Source organism: Talpa occidentalis, unplaced genomic scaffold (genome assembly GCF_014898055.3).
Source record: "Talpa occidentalis isolate TD23 unplaced genomic scaffold, MPIMG_talOcc4v2.1 talOcc4.17, whole genome shotgun sequence".
Classification (NCBI taxonomy): Eukaryota; Metazoa; Chordata; class Mammalia; order Eulipotyphla; family Talpidae; genus Talpa; species Talpa occidentalis.
In genome coordinates, this window is record NW_023601754.1 from 18402669 (window position 1) to 18418581 (window position 15913).

Genomic DNA, 15913 nt, shown 5'->3' on the forward strand with positions numbered 1-15913 from the left:
GATGAAGAGCCGTGGACTTGGATTTAGGATCTGGCAGAGTCTGAGTCCATGCCTGCTATCTCTGGGATTCATTTTCAGTTTCCTCGCCAATACAATGGGAGTGACAACCTAGATAGCAGATATTTGCACTGTGTGCATCTCCAAAGAGCAAGACTGAGTTTGTAGTGAATGTTTTACTGAAGATGTTATAGAGGTTGGTTACATCACCTAGCAGAAAGGAATGAAAATGTTCCCCCTGGTGTATTGGTTTTCGTTCCTGTGTTCCTTGGCTGTTCCTTGGAGTATCAGCCTTCCAGGTATGCCTTCACCCCAAATTCTACTTCACCTTTTTTTTTAATATATAGAAAAAATTTCTCTGTTTTGGCTTGTCTGCCGATATCTCACTTAGCAAATAAAGAAGTGTCAAGGCTCATTGTCTCCAAGAACATGGATAATCACCAATAAATAGCAAACATTGTTTCTTCATAAAATCCTTTCTCCCTTCACTTGGCTTAAGCTCCTTTTGTATTGCAGGAAGCGATTCCGGGATTGGCCATGCCTTGTGCAAGCATCTGGACCAGCTGGGTTTCACTGTATTTGCTGGAGTTCTGAATGCACAGGGCTCAGGAGCAGAAGAATTGCGGAGAACCTGCTCCAAGCACCTCACCGTGCTCCAGCTGGACATCACTGTCCCAGAGCAGATAAAAGATGCCTACAGCAAAGTGGTGGAGAAGGTGCAGAACAAAGGTACTGCCTGCGGTAACCACCAAAGCCCAGATTGCTCTTCACCCACCTCACCAGCTCCCTCCTCACCACCACCCTCTGGTTCCAGCTGGTAATTACCCGCCCCCTGCGCCCCTCAGTTCCTTGCAAGAGGCCTGAGCTGAGTGGCTAGAGGAGCAAGAATCAGGCCTGGGGCCTCCCTTATGGTGCAGGCAGTTGAGCACAGCTCTGTCCGCAGCCTCTGCAGCACAGGTTCAATTCCCAGCTAGCCAGGGAGATACCCACATGGCGCGGCAGACCTCTCCTGTCTTGCCTACTGCTCCCCTCAGCAGTGTTTTCAGTCCATCTGCCTGTTCTGCTCTCTACTCTGTCTCTGGTGAATTCTCTCACCCTCCTGCACATCTGTCCTGTACCCCTGTTCTTGTATGCATGAATAAATAAATCTTAAAAAAAAAAAAAGAATCAGGCCTGGGCCACGCTCCCACTTCTTATTATCTGCCCCTTCCTCATTTTTTCCCTTTCATGGATAGACTTAAAAATAGCCTCTGAATCACCGACCACCCTCAGCCATTGCCCTGTCCCTTCCCCTTCCTTTGTGGCCCAGTGCTTTGGATTTGGAACTCAGCTGCGCCCTATCAATCTGATGTTAGTTCTCACCAGGTCTCCTTGACTAGTCTGGCCCCCATTGTTGATATCCCAAACACCAAGCTCTTGACCGCTCTGCAGTATTTATTACATGTGTTAACCACCCTCCCCTGCATTGGGGTTTCCCTGCATCTCTGATCATTCTTTCTGCTGGTCCCATGTGAACCTCCATCCATTCTGTGGATGTCTTAGGTACTTCCTGCTTATTCTTTTTTTACAACAGAGATCTCAGCACTAAGAAAGAAATGTTTTCTGCTTCATTTGATAGTCCGAGGAGTAGGATTATAGAGAGAACACTTAGAATGAGTCCTGGGCAGTCAGCAAGCATTCAGCAAGGGCTCCTATTTTCCATTCATCCAACATTAAGCCTGGCGCCTGGGCATGTAGTACGTATGCAATCAACACTCACAGGTAAGAGGAGGAGAGATAAATAGATCGTGGTTTATCTGGAATTCATTTTAACAAGTTGGGTAACGGGCCAGCATTTACAGGAATAGTTTTCCTCCCCTGGTCTTTGCCGTCTGAGAGGGCTGAGCTTGTGCCTCCTATGAGCCTGACTTCATGGCGTCTCATTAGGGGAGACCTCAGTACAAACCTCTTGAGCAAGGTACAGAAGGGTCTATCAACCCTTGATAAAGGAATAGTTTCTAGAGACAGAGAGACCATGCTAGTCTCCTGTGATGAAGGAGTGTGCTTGACAGACCATGTACATGCCTTAGCATCATATCACCCCTCTGATTTGGGGCCAACATTTTAGAAGGAAGAAGACTTCCTGGGAAGGAACCAAAACGTGTTCCTATTCTTTTCAAAAGCTCTCTCAACCTAGTCTCTCTAAGATGAAGTGGAGCAGTGAAATAGGGGAGTTCACAATTGCCAATAAACCAGAAAGCCTCAGCTCCTGGAACAGGGCCAGCAATTGTGCAGTGCTTCTATAAAGTATATTATTTAGAATGAGCATATTGTTAATTATGAATTAATATCAACTACTTCCAATTACCTAAGTATTACCTAATGCCTTTTACCTAAGTCCATTATGATGGGCCAGCACATTGACAGGTCACAGGTGAGCTCAGGCCAAGTGAATGGAAACCATCCGTTGCTATAAAGAAGACATCCTCTCCACACTCACTATCCTCCTTATAACAGCTGTCCAGCTCCCATCAGGAGCACGCATCATCTCACTTAATGTTTTAAATCATTATTGTGTGTAAATGTCAGAGCACCAACTCAAGTGTGCAGAAATGTAGCTTTATTTTCTAGAACTCAACTCAGTTTCTATTTAGAACCTTCTTTAAAAAGAAGGTGGGATTGACATTCACTGGCAGCATCTATATATCTGGGTATGGGACATTTGGTCTTTGACCACCAATGCTTCATGCTGGCCCACTGGGATGTCCAACACTGGTCCCGTGTGGGTTGTGTATGCTACCTCCTGAAAGCCTGCAGAGGCTCTGTTAGGGCTGATGTCTCAAGCTGTTTCCACCTGCTAGCCGTGAGGCTGTACAAACTGCTCCTGTATCAACATACATTCATATAAAAACACCACACCACAGATCCTCATGCCAGAGTGTGCCTTTGGAGGGCAGTTTATATCCCTGATACTGAGCTTCAACAACAATTTTTGTTTTTGTTTTTCTTTTTAAGATTTATTTATTTATGCATACAAGAACTGGGGTATAAGCCAGAGGTTTGGGTGGTGAGAGGATTCACCAGAGAGAGTGGGGAGCAGAACAGACAGATGTACTGAAATACGCTGCTGAGGGGAACAGCAGGTGGGGCAGGAGAGGTCTGCTGCGCTGTGTGGATTGCTCTCTGGCCAGCCAGGTATCAAACTTGTAATGCAGTGGCTGGAAGTAGCTTGATAGCGCTGTCTTTAATCCCTGTGACACCATGGAGGCCCTTCAACAAGATTTTTTGATCCAGCAGGTCAGAGGTAGGGTTTCAGAATTTGCATAACTAACAAGTTGATGCTGATACTGTTGATTGTGTACAACACCTTGAGAACCTCTGTTCTAAAGTGCCAGAATCTTGGGGTTACTCCAGGCATCTGCTTCAGGCTTGTCTAGGGAAAAATACCCTGGGTCCTGTTATCACTGTCTTTCCCAAGTAAAGAGGACCTAGGATTTCCCTCTGCCCCATCCCTTTCCCTCAAAACATCTGGAATTTGGGATCACCTCTTTCCTACCATTTAAAGTGGTGATACCCAAGCCTGATTATATGTTGGCACCATCTGGGAAATTTAAAAAAAACTAAAAATACCAAGGTGCCCTCCCCTACTCCTTTCCCATCCCAGGTTCTGATTTAATAGGCCGGGATGTGGTCTGGCTGTAGAGGTTTTAAATTCCTCCCTCCCCCCGCCCCCACACCCCTACCACCTAGTTGATGCTAATATTCAATCAAAGTTGAAAAGAATAGCCTGTGCGCAATGGTTCTGCCATGTGGCTCACATCTACAGCTTCGGCATCACTTGAGAACTTATTAGAAATGCAGATTCACAGGTCTACTCCAGACACACCAAACCAGATTCTCTGGCATCTGGGGCCCAGTGATCTGTGTTTGAACAAGCCTTCCTGGTGAATTGGATGCAAACAAGGGGGCAAGGGGTCTTGGTGCCTCCTCTCTTATTTTCCTGCTTCCCAGGACTCATACCCCTTCTAGTGTAGGGAGCAGGGAAGATGGGATCTTGTCACCCTGCATTATCCTCCGTGCAACTTTGAGGAGAGAGATTCTTATTACCCTTGTCTTTTTTGGTCTTTCCTTCCCAAACATAGCAAATACCTAGCCACCTGGATGTAGGAAAGGGCTGTGCAGCCAAAGAGAACACCACCCCAGAATATAGCCTAATATTTCACAAATGCACTCTCCACACCACCTCCTAAGGTAGTGGTTTTAGGTATTTAAGGAGACTGAGGTTCAAGAATTTTAGTCTTCTGCTGGAACCTAAATCTCTAAGGGGCTGTCTGATTGCAGATGTGATGTGCTGGTAAAAGTCCTCCTAATCTCCTTTCTGTCCTCAGGTCTGTGGGCTGTGATCAACAATGCCGGGGTCTTTTGCTTACCAGGCGATGGGGAGCTCATTCCCATGAAAGGGTACACACAATGCATGGCTGTGAACTTCTTTGGGGCAGTAGAAATCACCAAGGCATTTCTGCCTCTTCTTAGGAAATCCAAGGGGAGGCTGGTGAACGTCAGCAGCATGGCAGGTGAGTTTGCCTTTCTCCACAAGATCATGTAGTGCTTGGCATGCAAGATGTAGCAAACCACATTCTTTTTATGCTCAGCAAGATAGCAGGACATGCTCATGCAGGGTCAGATCAAGATTAGTCAAATTTTGTGTTTACTGTTGATCTTAATACCATAAACCCTTTCTCCCCTTTCAAATCTGTTCTTGCGCAAACTCTCATCTACATTCTCATTCATCTGTTCAGTGCTGGGGATTTAGGACTCATATATTTTCACAGCATGATAGTCAATGCACCGATATCCTAGATTTGGGCAGGATATCCTGTATATCATCAATATCAACGCTACAGGGAACCTGTTTCCAACACTCCACACTCCCTTGCATACTCTGTCACTCCCTGTAAGTAAATAGGAAAATATCTTGCTTCTATTGGCTCTATCAGAGCCCCATATATTCCATCTCCATTGGCTGCTTACTAGTGTTTTCTACTAGGTCATCCTCATTCTTTTGCAGTCTCAAGGCAACTAGGTCAAGGTTTTACATTTGATAACTCATGTCTTTCTATTCCAAAGAATAAATAGTGCACCACCTCAATCAAGGCTTCACAATCTTCTTTTCCAGAAACAACACCCATGTGTGTGATGTCCCATCCTTTCTTCAAGGACTGACATTTTTGCACTGGGCTTTTTCAAAGACTTACTCATCTTTTCATCTTTGGATAATGACCATGGAGTTGTCTTTTTTTTTTTTTTTTTTAAGATTTATTTATTTATTTATACAAGCACTGGGTATAGTCAGAAGCGCAGGAGGGTGAGAGAATTCACCATAGCCAGATCAGGGAACAGAACAGGCAGACTGATGAAATACACTGCTGAGGAGAGCAGCGGGCGGCAGGAGAGGTCTGTGCACCATGTGGGACCCTCGCTGGTGGCCGGGGATCAAACCGGCACTGCAGAGGCTGCGGGCAACTTTGCAGCCCAGTGCTCAACCGCTGCTCCACCAGGAGAGACCCCATGGGGTTGTCTTTTGGGCCACTGCATGGATGAGAGAAGGGGACACCAAGGGGCTCTGGATTCCAAGATGTAGCCTTCAAGTATAGGAATACCACTGCTCACTATTTTATCAGTTAGCTCCAAATAAATTTTGTTTTAAATAAAGGGCACAACTATTTTTTTTAAAGGTAAACAAAGATTTTTAAGAATTTTAAGGGGGGAGTTTTTATTTCCTAGATAATTATTGTTAATCATAGCCTCTTTCCTAGCTTTAACCCAGTAACACCCTTGAAGTGAATTGCTGTATAAGTGAAGGTTACTGGAATTATTGGCTAGCCTGAGGGGATGGAAGAGAAAGAGAGAGGGAGGGAGGGAGGGAAAGAGAGAAGAAGGAAAGGGAAAGGAAAAAAGGAGGGGAGGGAAGTAAATCAAAGAAGGAAAAGAAGGAAGGAAAAGAGGGAGGGAGCAGGCAAGAGAGAGATGTCTAGAATGGTTAAGAGCAGGGAGTGCTATATTTTAATTTGTTTGCAAACCTTGAAGTATTTTCAATTCCTCCCTACCTTGCTGAAGCAAGCACACCCTGAGAAAATGCATTTGCTGTATTTCACTCTTTTTTTTTTTTTTTTTTAAGATTTATTTATTTATACAAGAACCGGGGTATAGGCCAGATTCTCGGGAGGGTGAGAGGTTTCAGCGGAGACAGAGAGGGGAGCAGAACAGGCAGACTGAAGAAATACACTGCTGAGGGGAGCAGCAGTCGAGATAGGAGAGGTCTGCTGCATCATGTGGGACCCTGGTGGCCAGGCGGGATCGAACCGGCTCTGCACAGGCTGCAGACAGCTTCACAGCGCGGCGTTCAACTGCCTGCGCCACCAGGGGAGGCCCTGTTTTTCACTCTTAATGTTGCTCTGAACATCACTTTAAAATTTTTGACCTGTGTGGAAACTTAACCTAATGCAGTCTCGTACTTCTGGAAAAATCTCATATGTTCCTTGCCTTTCTCATTCAAGAAATATATACTGAAATGTTTGTCATTTCCTTGACACATTGACAAGGACAATTTTTTCTTTCCTCTCAACTTTGAGTAATTCATTCATTCATACTGATTTTACTTCAGTTTTTACTTTTATGCATACACTATGTTCTATGAAGGCCCATTGTTTGGCATGTAGTAGATGCTCAATTAAAAATGAAGCAATGCGGGGCCTCCCTTGTAGTGCAAGGGGTTAAGTCTTAGCTGACCCACATGGTATAGCAGACCTCTCCTGTCTTGCCTGCTGCTCTTCTCAGCAGTATGTTTCAGTGGATCCACCTGTTCTGCTCCCCACTCTGTCTCTGGTGAATCCTCTCAACCCCCTGCTCCTCTGGCTTAACCCCAGCTCTTGTATGCATAAATAAACTTAAAAAATGAAGAAATGCAAGTGTGCAACTTGGGGAATAGATGGGGAAGAGAAGATTTCACAAAGCATAGGTTGCCTATTGGCATCTGCAGCTTGACCTTTAAAGCTTTTTCCAAGTCAGAACTTTGTGTTCTTTTGTGACATATTTCCATTGGTAGGAAAGTGTGATTGTTAAAGTAACCATGACTCACACTCCTTTCTGCTTGAGTACAAATTCTTTGCATCCAATCTCACTGTTTCTAGTCTTCCTGGTAAGTGATGGGGCCAAACCTCAAAGGAACTTAAACAAGAAAGGGAAGAGTAGCTCACTCACTATCTGGAACCAAGTTTTAAGATGAGATCTTAGTAATGGTCCCCTAACTCCACTCCCCGTTCTCTCCTCCCTCAAACTTTCTGCTTTCCTCTTTTCTCTCTACTCATCTTCTCTTAAGTGGTAGCAAAAATGGCCCCTGGGAATTAGTTCCTGCATTCCACCAGTAACACACCTGTTTAGCCAGGGATAAATGGTAAAATCATCTCCCTTCCCACATCCATATGAGGACTCTGCCCAGTCAGTCTCCATGTTCAGAAGACTGGGTGTTATGATTGACTGGTCTGCCCCTAAATGCATATCCTGAGACCAATGTTCTGATGTCTGCATGTGTAAAGATAAGAGTTTCCTGAGTCAACCCACAGGGCTCAGACACACAACTCAACCCAATTTGGATGCTGTCTACCTGGAAATAGCATCAAATCCCACAGGTTAAGGGTTCAGTCCCACAAGACTGTCACCCTCCTTCCAATTCAGAGGCCAATCACAAGCCCAGGTTGTTACGTGTGTCTGACTGGTGATAAATCAGAGGTCCACAGACACCCATCCCTGGATTTAATTACTTGGCTATAGTAACATTTAATTTTTTGATTACTGGTTTATCATAAATGGGTATTACTCAGGAACAGGCAGATGGAAGAGATGCCTAGGTAAGATACCTGGGTACCTGGATTATCCACGCCCCCTTCAGGCAAGTCACTCTCCCCATCTCTCTACCAACCAGGAACCAGGTCTCCCAACCTGGAACCCAGTCCTTTTGGGTTTTTATGGAGCCTTCATAACCTTGACAGAATTGATAAAATCATCAAGTATAAGTCATTGCATTGGATTCAATGTTAAACTCCTCTCTCTGGAGGTCAGAGTATGGGGCTGAAAGTTCCAAGTTCCTAATCAAGAGTTCAGTTTCACTGGCAGCCAATCCCCATTCTATGGCTACCTGGGAGCATTAAAAACAAACAAACAAACAAACAAACAAAAACCTCATTAACATAACAAAAGATACCTATAAGCTCTCTTCACTTAGGAAATTCCAATGGTATTAGGAAAGAACACCAAATACATTATTTCTTCTGATAAATTCCAACATCACAGCTTCTCTTAGTAGGAAGGATAAAAATCACTGATTGACAGCCTTCTAGAAGGATAGGGAGATAGGGAATTATATGGGCTTGGCCTAAATGTCAATAATAATAATGATGATGATGATGATGATGATGATGGTGATGATGATGAAGATGTCAGGTTAATGATAATATTAACATTAACTATTCCAGGTATCTCAGCTTCAATGCTCATGCTCTTTTCATAACTGAAATTGGGAGAATGTCTCCTTGCTTCTGAGCTTCTGGCTATCCCAGGCATTCCTTGGCTTATGACAGCATCACTCCAGTCTCTGCCTCCATCTTCACTTAGCTTTCCTTTCTTCCCTGTGTCTTTTCTTTTCCCTCTTTTAGAGACACCCATCCTTGGACTTAGGGCCCATCCTAAAACAGGATAGTCTCATCTTGAGATCCACACCTTAATTACCTTAGCAAAGACCCTTATTCCAAATAAGGTCACTGCCCTTTTCTGGCTTCCTTTGCTTCCATAATTTTTCTTTCACAGTTGATTCATGGACAAACCTGGTTCATTCCCAACTACCTTCAAATATAAATGTGATTTAGGTAGGATAAGAAACATTTGCTCCCAACCCTAACTGGCCCTTTTCTCATACCTTTTTACAGAGATGCCCCAGTTCCCCATGGTATTTGTTACTCCATGTGTTATAGGGCAGCCCCGATATTGGACGGGTTGCCTGGCTGTGGGTCCTCACTTGCGTGCTTAAAAAGGGACTTATTAATACTCCACTACAGGCATACACAAAAGGTTAATAAAAGGTTTATTTCCAAGGGAAAAGGAAATAAGGAAACTGTACAACTCAAGGAGAAAATAGGGAAATAAAGTCTTTAATGCGTCCTACCTGATCCGCCGACCTGGAAACCCAAAGGCACTCTCAGCACTGGCCGGACGCTGCGAGCTGGCGGAGAGCCAAAATGGGGGAACCCCTCCAAAGCCCACGTGTCTGGCTTTATACCAACTGGCTGCTTAACCCCGCCCACAGGTCCCAGCCACCTTCCCTTGGGTGATGATGGGATTTGGAGTTCCCAGGGTCTTTGGCTTTGGCCTGGGGTGGGGGTGGAGTCCACAAAGCCTGTATGGAATTAGCTTTAGGACATCCTTTTCCCCCTAACACTTGTTGCAACAAGTATTAGTCAATTTGTTCAATTAAGGTGCTATAACAGTTGAACAGTGCCCGCCCACACTCCCAATAAAATATATATCCATCTGGAAATTCAGAAAGCTGGGAGAGATTACAACTTATACTTGGTTATACTTGGTTTGCCAATGGACAAGCTGTGATAGAGTGGCCAGGAAGGCAGAAGGAAAGGAAGCCAGACAATGCTTGTAAACAAGAATATGAATTCACTTGGTACAGTGGTTCCTTATCTGCCTTAGTTACACCTGATAGCCACTTCCTATCCTTGCAGTTGGTGCTGTTTAGATATTTACTGAATCAACAAATGAAAACACGATCCTTGATTTTCCCCCTGCCATTATTCTCATAGGAGGGGTCCCCATATCATGGATGGCAGCATACAGCTCATCCAAGGCGGCTCTGACCATGTTTTCATCAGTCATGAGACAAGAACTTTCCAAATGGGGAGTTAAAGTCTCTGTTATCCAACCTGGGGCCTTCAAAACAAGTAAGTACCTGAGTCCAGAAGCTCATCCAGAGGGTTCTTATTCTGATGGAGCTCAAAGTGAACCCCTGGGTGGGTTTGGGATGGGTGGGTCTCTTAAGAATAGTGGGGTAAGGAGCAAGTGCCAAGCTCTTCAGTGTGTGGCTGCTGTCCTGCTTCTTTCCACTAAAAACCTGAAATTTTGATAAAAAAAACATAAGTCAAGGAATTTTCAAACACCACTTCCTCCCCTGTGAATATTATCTACCTCCCCTCTACCCTGGAAGGACATGACCTTCTTTCCCTCTCCCCTCCCTCACTTTCTGAAGAGTGGGCAGGCGCAGACCACCTCATGGCTCAATCTTTAATTTAGTTGGTGAATTCAGTGAAGATGCAAAAAAAGCAAACCTAATAAAACACCATCCAGTAGGGAGGGATTGCTGACACACCAAAGAACAAACCCTAGAGGTTTGGATGTTAATCCAAATCCACAAAATTAAGCCTAAAAAGAAAAACTGAAATTTTGTCTTGAAGAAGTTGGTACTAGGATCTCACAGAATTGCCTCAGAGGAGCATGGCCTGGTGAAAGAACTGTTCTGGGAGGGAGACTGAGAGAAAGAGACATTGGGAATCTGATGAGAGGCTGTTCAGTTGAGGGTGATAGGAATGGAGGGAAGATGAAGTTGTTTTGTTGGGGAGGAGTTTGTGTAGAAGACTGAGGTGTAGGCCAGAGGTGCAGGGGGGTGAGAGGATTCACTAGAGACGGAGGGGGAAGCAGAACAGGCAGACTGACTGAAATACACTGCTGAGGGGTGCAGCAGGTGAGACAAGAAAGGTCTGCTGTGCTGTGCATGGGTCAACTCCCTGGCCAGGGATTGAACTCAGTCCATAGTGGTAATAGCACTGAGACTTAACCCCTAGGCCACCAGGGAGGCCTGGGAATATGAAGTTTTGAGGGGAGTTTCCACCTTGAGGACTCTCTGGTAGAGAAAGAGAACTGAGGGGAATTGATGGAGGAGGAGAGTGGGCAAAGATGTCAAATATAACAGGAGCTGAGTTAGAAGGGGTGGCACAGACAGAGAAATTAGCAGAGAGTTAGGTAAGGGGGAAATTAGGAATCTCATTTTAAACATGGCAGGAAGGTTGAGGTTTTGTTGATGCACTCTAAGGAAAACACCCACATGAAGAGGTAAGACTCCATTTGGAGTAGAATTAATAATTAAGTTTCTCTACCATTAAGATATGTTATTGAGGATTTGCTGAAAATGTTAGAGCTCACATTGAACTGCTCTTATTAGGTACCAACCACTATCCCCACATTCTTTCCAGATGTTGATCTTTTTTTAAATTGAAAAATTTATTATATACACTCACAGTTTATAAATTATTAAAACTCACATTCTTAGTATCTGGATGTAAAGATAAAAATATTGCCAGCACCCAGAAGCCCCTCTATGATCCTGTCTAAGCATAGCCCTACTCCCACTAGCCAATATGCAACTACTCTCTTCCTTTTTATAACAATAATTGATTTGTTTTTCTTTGCAATGTTACATTTGTGAGTATATCCCCAAACAACAGAGTTTTGCTTTCCTTGGATTTGAAGGTTGAATGTAATCAATATGTATTTATTCTTTTGCATTTGGAGTTTTCATTCAACATTATGTTGAATGAATTCATCTATGTGTGGCTGTGTTTCATCATTTTCATTGCTATGTAATAGTCTATGAATATACCATGATTTTTCTACTATAGATGTGATATTTGAGTTACTTCCAAAATGGGACAATTATGAACTATTTCACTATGGATCTTCTGGCACATATACCATGGTATATGTGTGTATGTGAATTTTCTTACAACACAGACCCAGAAGTGTACTGACTAGATCATAGAATTTAATTACCTTAAACTTTATTACATAATACCAAACTTTTCTAAAATATTGTTCCAATTTCTACTCCCTTTCTATGTACATCTTAAGCAGCACCACAGCCCTGAGGGTAGGTTTGCTTAACATTAATCACTAGGTGAAGCCAGAGATGGGTAGGTAATATTAGGGACAGAAGGAGGCTGAACTCATCACTAACTTTAGGATTGCTAATTAGGGCCATGCCCCAGCAGAGATCACAAACAAAGCCCAAAGCCACAGAATTGAATTTAGGTTAACCAAGGATGGCATAAATAGAAAAGCATAATCTTAGCAGGAGATCAAAATGAAAAAAGTCATCAAAAATTCTGACTTCCAGAGCAACCTGCCATATGGCCTCAAATGCCATCTTGGAAACATAGACCCTGAAAGGAAGAGCAGACTCCATATTTGAGCTAGCCATGTGGTTTCAACTTGACACCATCTTTTGAGTAAAACTATTTACTACCACACACAACAATTTCTGCAAAATCAAACCCCTGAGCTAATGACTCGAAACAAATTGCACACATATACACAAAGTTTCCACAAGGTCAAGCCAGTTTTTCTATCATAAGTGTAACAGGGAAAAGGGAGATTCCAGGTTCCCTGTCCCATCCAAGGAAGAATGTTGCTGATCACAGAGGACGGCAAGCAAGGAAACACTGGAAGAAGGAAGGCTGGAAAGTAAGAAGACTTGGAGGAGGCATGTGCAGCAGAAAGACATGTGAAGAAGCTGCTCTTGCTTCTCGGCTTTGGGCTTATACCAGGGACTTGGGAGACATGGAAGGAGACACTTGAAAGTGACAGAGACATGGTGAGAGACCCATGGGGAACCTGACAATGACAGCCTTTATCTTAACTTGTATTTTAATTTTGCTTTTCCAGACTTGTCTGGCCCCTTCTGCCCCACCAGAAGGTGCCTTAGACTTGTGGCAAGCTTTTGGGTCTCAGCAGTCCTGCTTTGGGCTAACCCTGTTTTGCTGGGCATTTACCCATGAGAGGTTGGGTAACCTTGGGTATGGAAATTAATTTATCTCCCTGCCCTGTAACATAAAGGTTAGGAACAAATCTACACATAGCTAAAACACGGACACACCAGAGAAACAAAAACCACATTTGTGCTTCCGGTAGCTAGTGCCACAGGGAAACCAACTTTCCCCATAGGACTGACTAACCACCGATGGCTTACATCCCTTCTATGTGGAGTACCAAATCTGTTAGCATGGAGACTGATGGGCATCCCAGGAGCCCCAAACCTGCACACTCTAAATGGGTTCTGCTATCTGCTGCATAAATACAAAGCATACTCTTAGTGCATAAGACCTCCAAGAGAAAAGAACTTTAATAATACAATTAGTGTGCAATAGAGAGAAGAGAAAGACTATAATTAAAATAGTTTCTCCAAAAAGCACTCAAAGTTACCCGCTGCTTTTTCGGGTAAATGCCCAGCCAAACAGGGTTGGCCCAAAGTAGGACCGCTGAGCCCCAGAAGCTTGACACAAGTTGAAGGAACGTTCTGGTGGGGAACCATAGGAAAGGGGCAGAAACAGCCAGACAAGTCTGGAAGGAAAAGAGCAAAGTCAAAATACAACTCAAGATAAAGGCTGCCATTGTCAGCCTCCCCATGGGTCTCTACCCACATATTTGTCTCTCTCAAGTGTCTCCTTCCGTGTCCCCCAAGTCTCTGGTACTAGTCCAAGGTTGAGAAGTAATCACGGCTTCTTCACTTTCTCTGTTCCACGTGCCTCCTCCAAATCTTCTTATTCCTAAGTCCTTTTTCCAGTCTTTTCTAGCTTCTACTCACTGCTCAGCTCCACCCTTCCTTGAAACACTTACCTTTCTATGGGGATTACATGATACATATATACCCCAGTGTGGGTGTCTGGCACAGCATGATAGTGGGGATTTGAAACCAGTTCCTTTAAGTATGGCACTCAGATTCTTTCTTCTGTATCAACCTCAGTTTAAAGCTTTATTTTATTTTATTTTTAAATTATTATTTTAAAATAAAATAATAATTTAAAAAATAAAGCTGATACTTGAGTTCTATGAAAGCCAGAGCTAGACTGAAGATGACTGAGGACTTGTGTTTAGACAATGAGCTTGAAGGTGATGACAAGAAATCTTCAGGGGCATAAGGAGAGTCTGAATGTATTTAAAAAAGGCATACCATATTTTTTAGTGCCCTGTAATAAAAATTGCTGAAACATATTGTACACATAGCAGATTTTAAGCACTTTATGTGCACAATCTGACTTAAACCTCATCTATGAAACAAACATCATAATATTCCCACTTTGTAGGCTCAGAAAAGTTTCTGAGCTTTGTGAACCTCAGAGCTAACTTGAGGCAGTGGTGGAATTCAGTTCCAGGTCATCTTAACAATTTCATTGTTTAGAGCCCCCAAGCACCGGGGTTGGGTGAGTGTCAAAAGTGGCAGATGAAGGTGAACAAAAGCCTGGAGGTTTTATTACCAATAAGAAGAGCTTTTGGGACGGGATAGGTTACCCACAAGAGTTAGAAAGTGCGTGAGGTGTTTAAAGAGGGAGGAACTGGAGAGGAAAAGGAATCTTCCACAGAAAGCAGATGAGGGAGAGGGAGTTAGAGGAACAATAGTTCATGCAAACAAATTTTTTCAAGTCCCAGAAACCTCCATAGTAATTGTCAGGGTGCTCATTTCTTTAAGTGTTGTGCCTTCATGAAAAGAAATGAGCAATTGAAACCCTGCTTGCATTTCCATGAGTATAATTGGATTTCACTGGCTTACATTTCAAGCAAGGTTTCCCTCCCCCTTCTCCACCACCCCAAATCTGAAATCACCCAAGCTGGCAAACAAAAGCTTATCTGCACAGCAATCCCTGAGCAATCAAGCACTTTGCAGGAGGGAGTGTGGTTTGCTGCCACCTTTCTGGAAAGTAATATGGCAGTGGCTGTTAAAATTCAAATTCAAAAGGCATGTACCTTTTTTTTTTTTTTTTTTTTTTTATAGAGGCATGTTTATTTATTTATTTATTTTGTTTGTTTGTTTTGTTTATACATGCACTGGGTACAGTCAGAAGCGCGGGAGGGTGAGAGAATTCACCAGAGCCAGAGCGGGGAGCAGAGCAGGCAGAAGGACCGAAGTACACTGCTGAGGGGAGCAGCGGGCGGCAGGAGAGGTCTGCGCGCCATGTGGGATTCTCCGCCGGTGGCCGGGGAGCAGCCGGGGATCGAACCGGCGCCGCAGAGGCCGCGGGCAGCTTCGCAACCCAGCGCTCAACCGCTGCGCCACCGGGGAGGCCCCGGCATGTACCTTTTGACAGACAGTCACACTTTGGGGACCATAGCCCACAAAAGTGAATGTGAAAACAAAAAGTCCAAATCTGTTTACTGCAACATCACCTGAAATGGTGAAATCTGGAAAAGTTGCTCGGTACAGGAGCAGTTGACTAAAAGCTGTTCAGTGAAAAATTCTGCTTCTTGGGTTTAAATCCATAGCCATTAACAGGAGGCAAATCCGTGATTTATTACTAAGAAACAAAAAAGAGAGAAAATAACAACCCAAAAGCAAATTCCTGGAAAAAATTTCTGTGCTTCTTTTTGGTTTTTGTTTGGAAAATAACAAAACAAAACTAAACTAAACCAAAGCCTTCTATATGTACATATATTTGCATGAACAAGGAGAGAAAGAGGGAGGATACACAAAACTATTAGTTATCTCAGAGGAAATTAATTTAAAAAACTATACATCTCATTATGTATTCACCTTACACAAAAAAACAGGCATTGCTACTACATTTTAAAGTAAACCTATATGTAACTAAATTTTACATAAGTGGGTATTACTTCTACATTAAAATATATTGATATAGTTAATCATAATTTATAAATTTCATTTTAACTGTATATTTAAATCATTTACTGTATTATTTAAATTATGATTTAATAGATAAAATGATATTTAAAATTATATATTTAATTTTATACATAGAAGCAGGCATTACTTCTACATTTAAACAATTATATATACATATATGTATATGTGTATGTATATTAGCACTCAGACTAA

At 43.2% G+C, this 15913-nt stretch overlaps 1 protein-coding gene across 1 annotated transcript in view; it reads left to right on the forward strand.

The window, feature by feature from the left end:
* The window catches only part of HSD17B2 (hydroxysteroid 17-beta dehydrogenase 2), a 56706-nt gene that overhangs the window by 38732 nt on the left and 2061 nt on the right, over window positions 1-15913 (forward strand). Inside the window, exons 2-4 of the mRNA XM_037516231.2 lie at window positions 514-726; window positions 4365-4550; window positions 9840-9977. Coding sequence (XP_037372128.1) covers window positions 514-726; window positions 4365-4550; window positions 9840-9977 — 537 coding nt within the window. The remainder of the gene's footprint in view (window positions 1-513; window positions 727-4364; window positions 4551-9839; window positions 9978-15913) is intronic.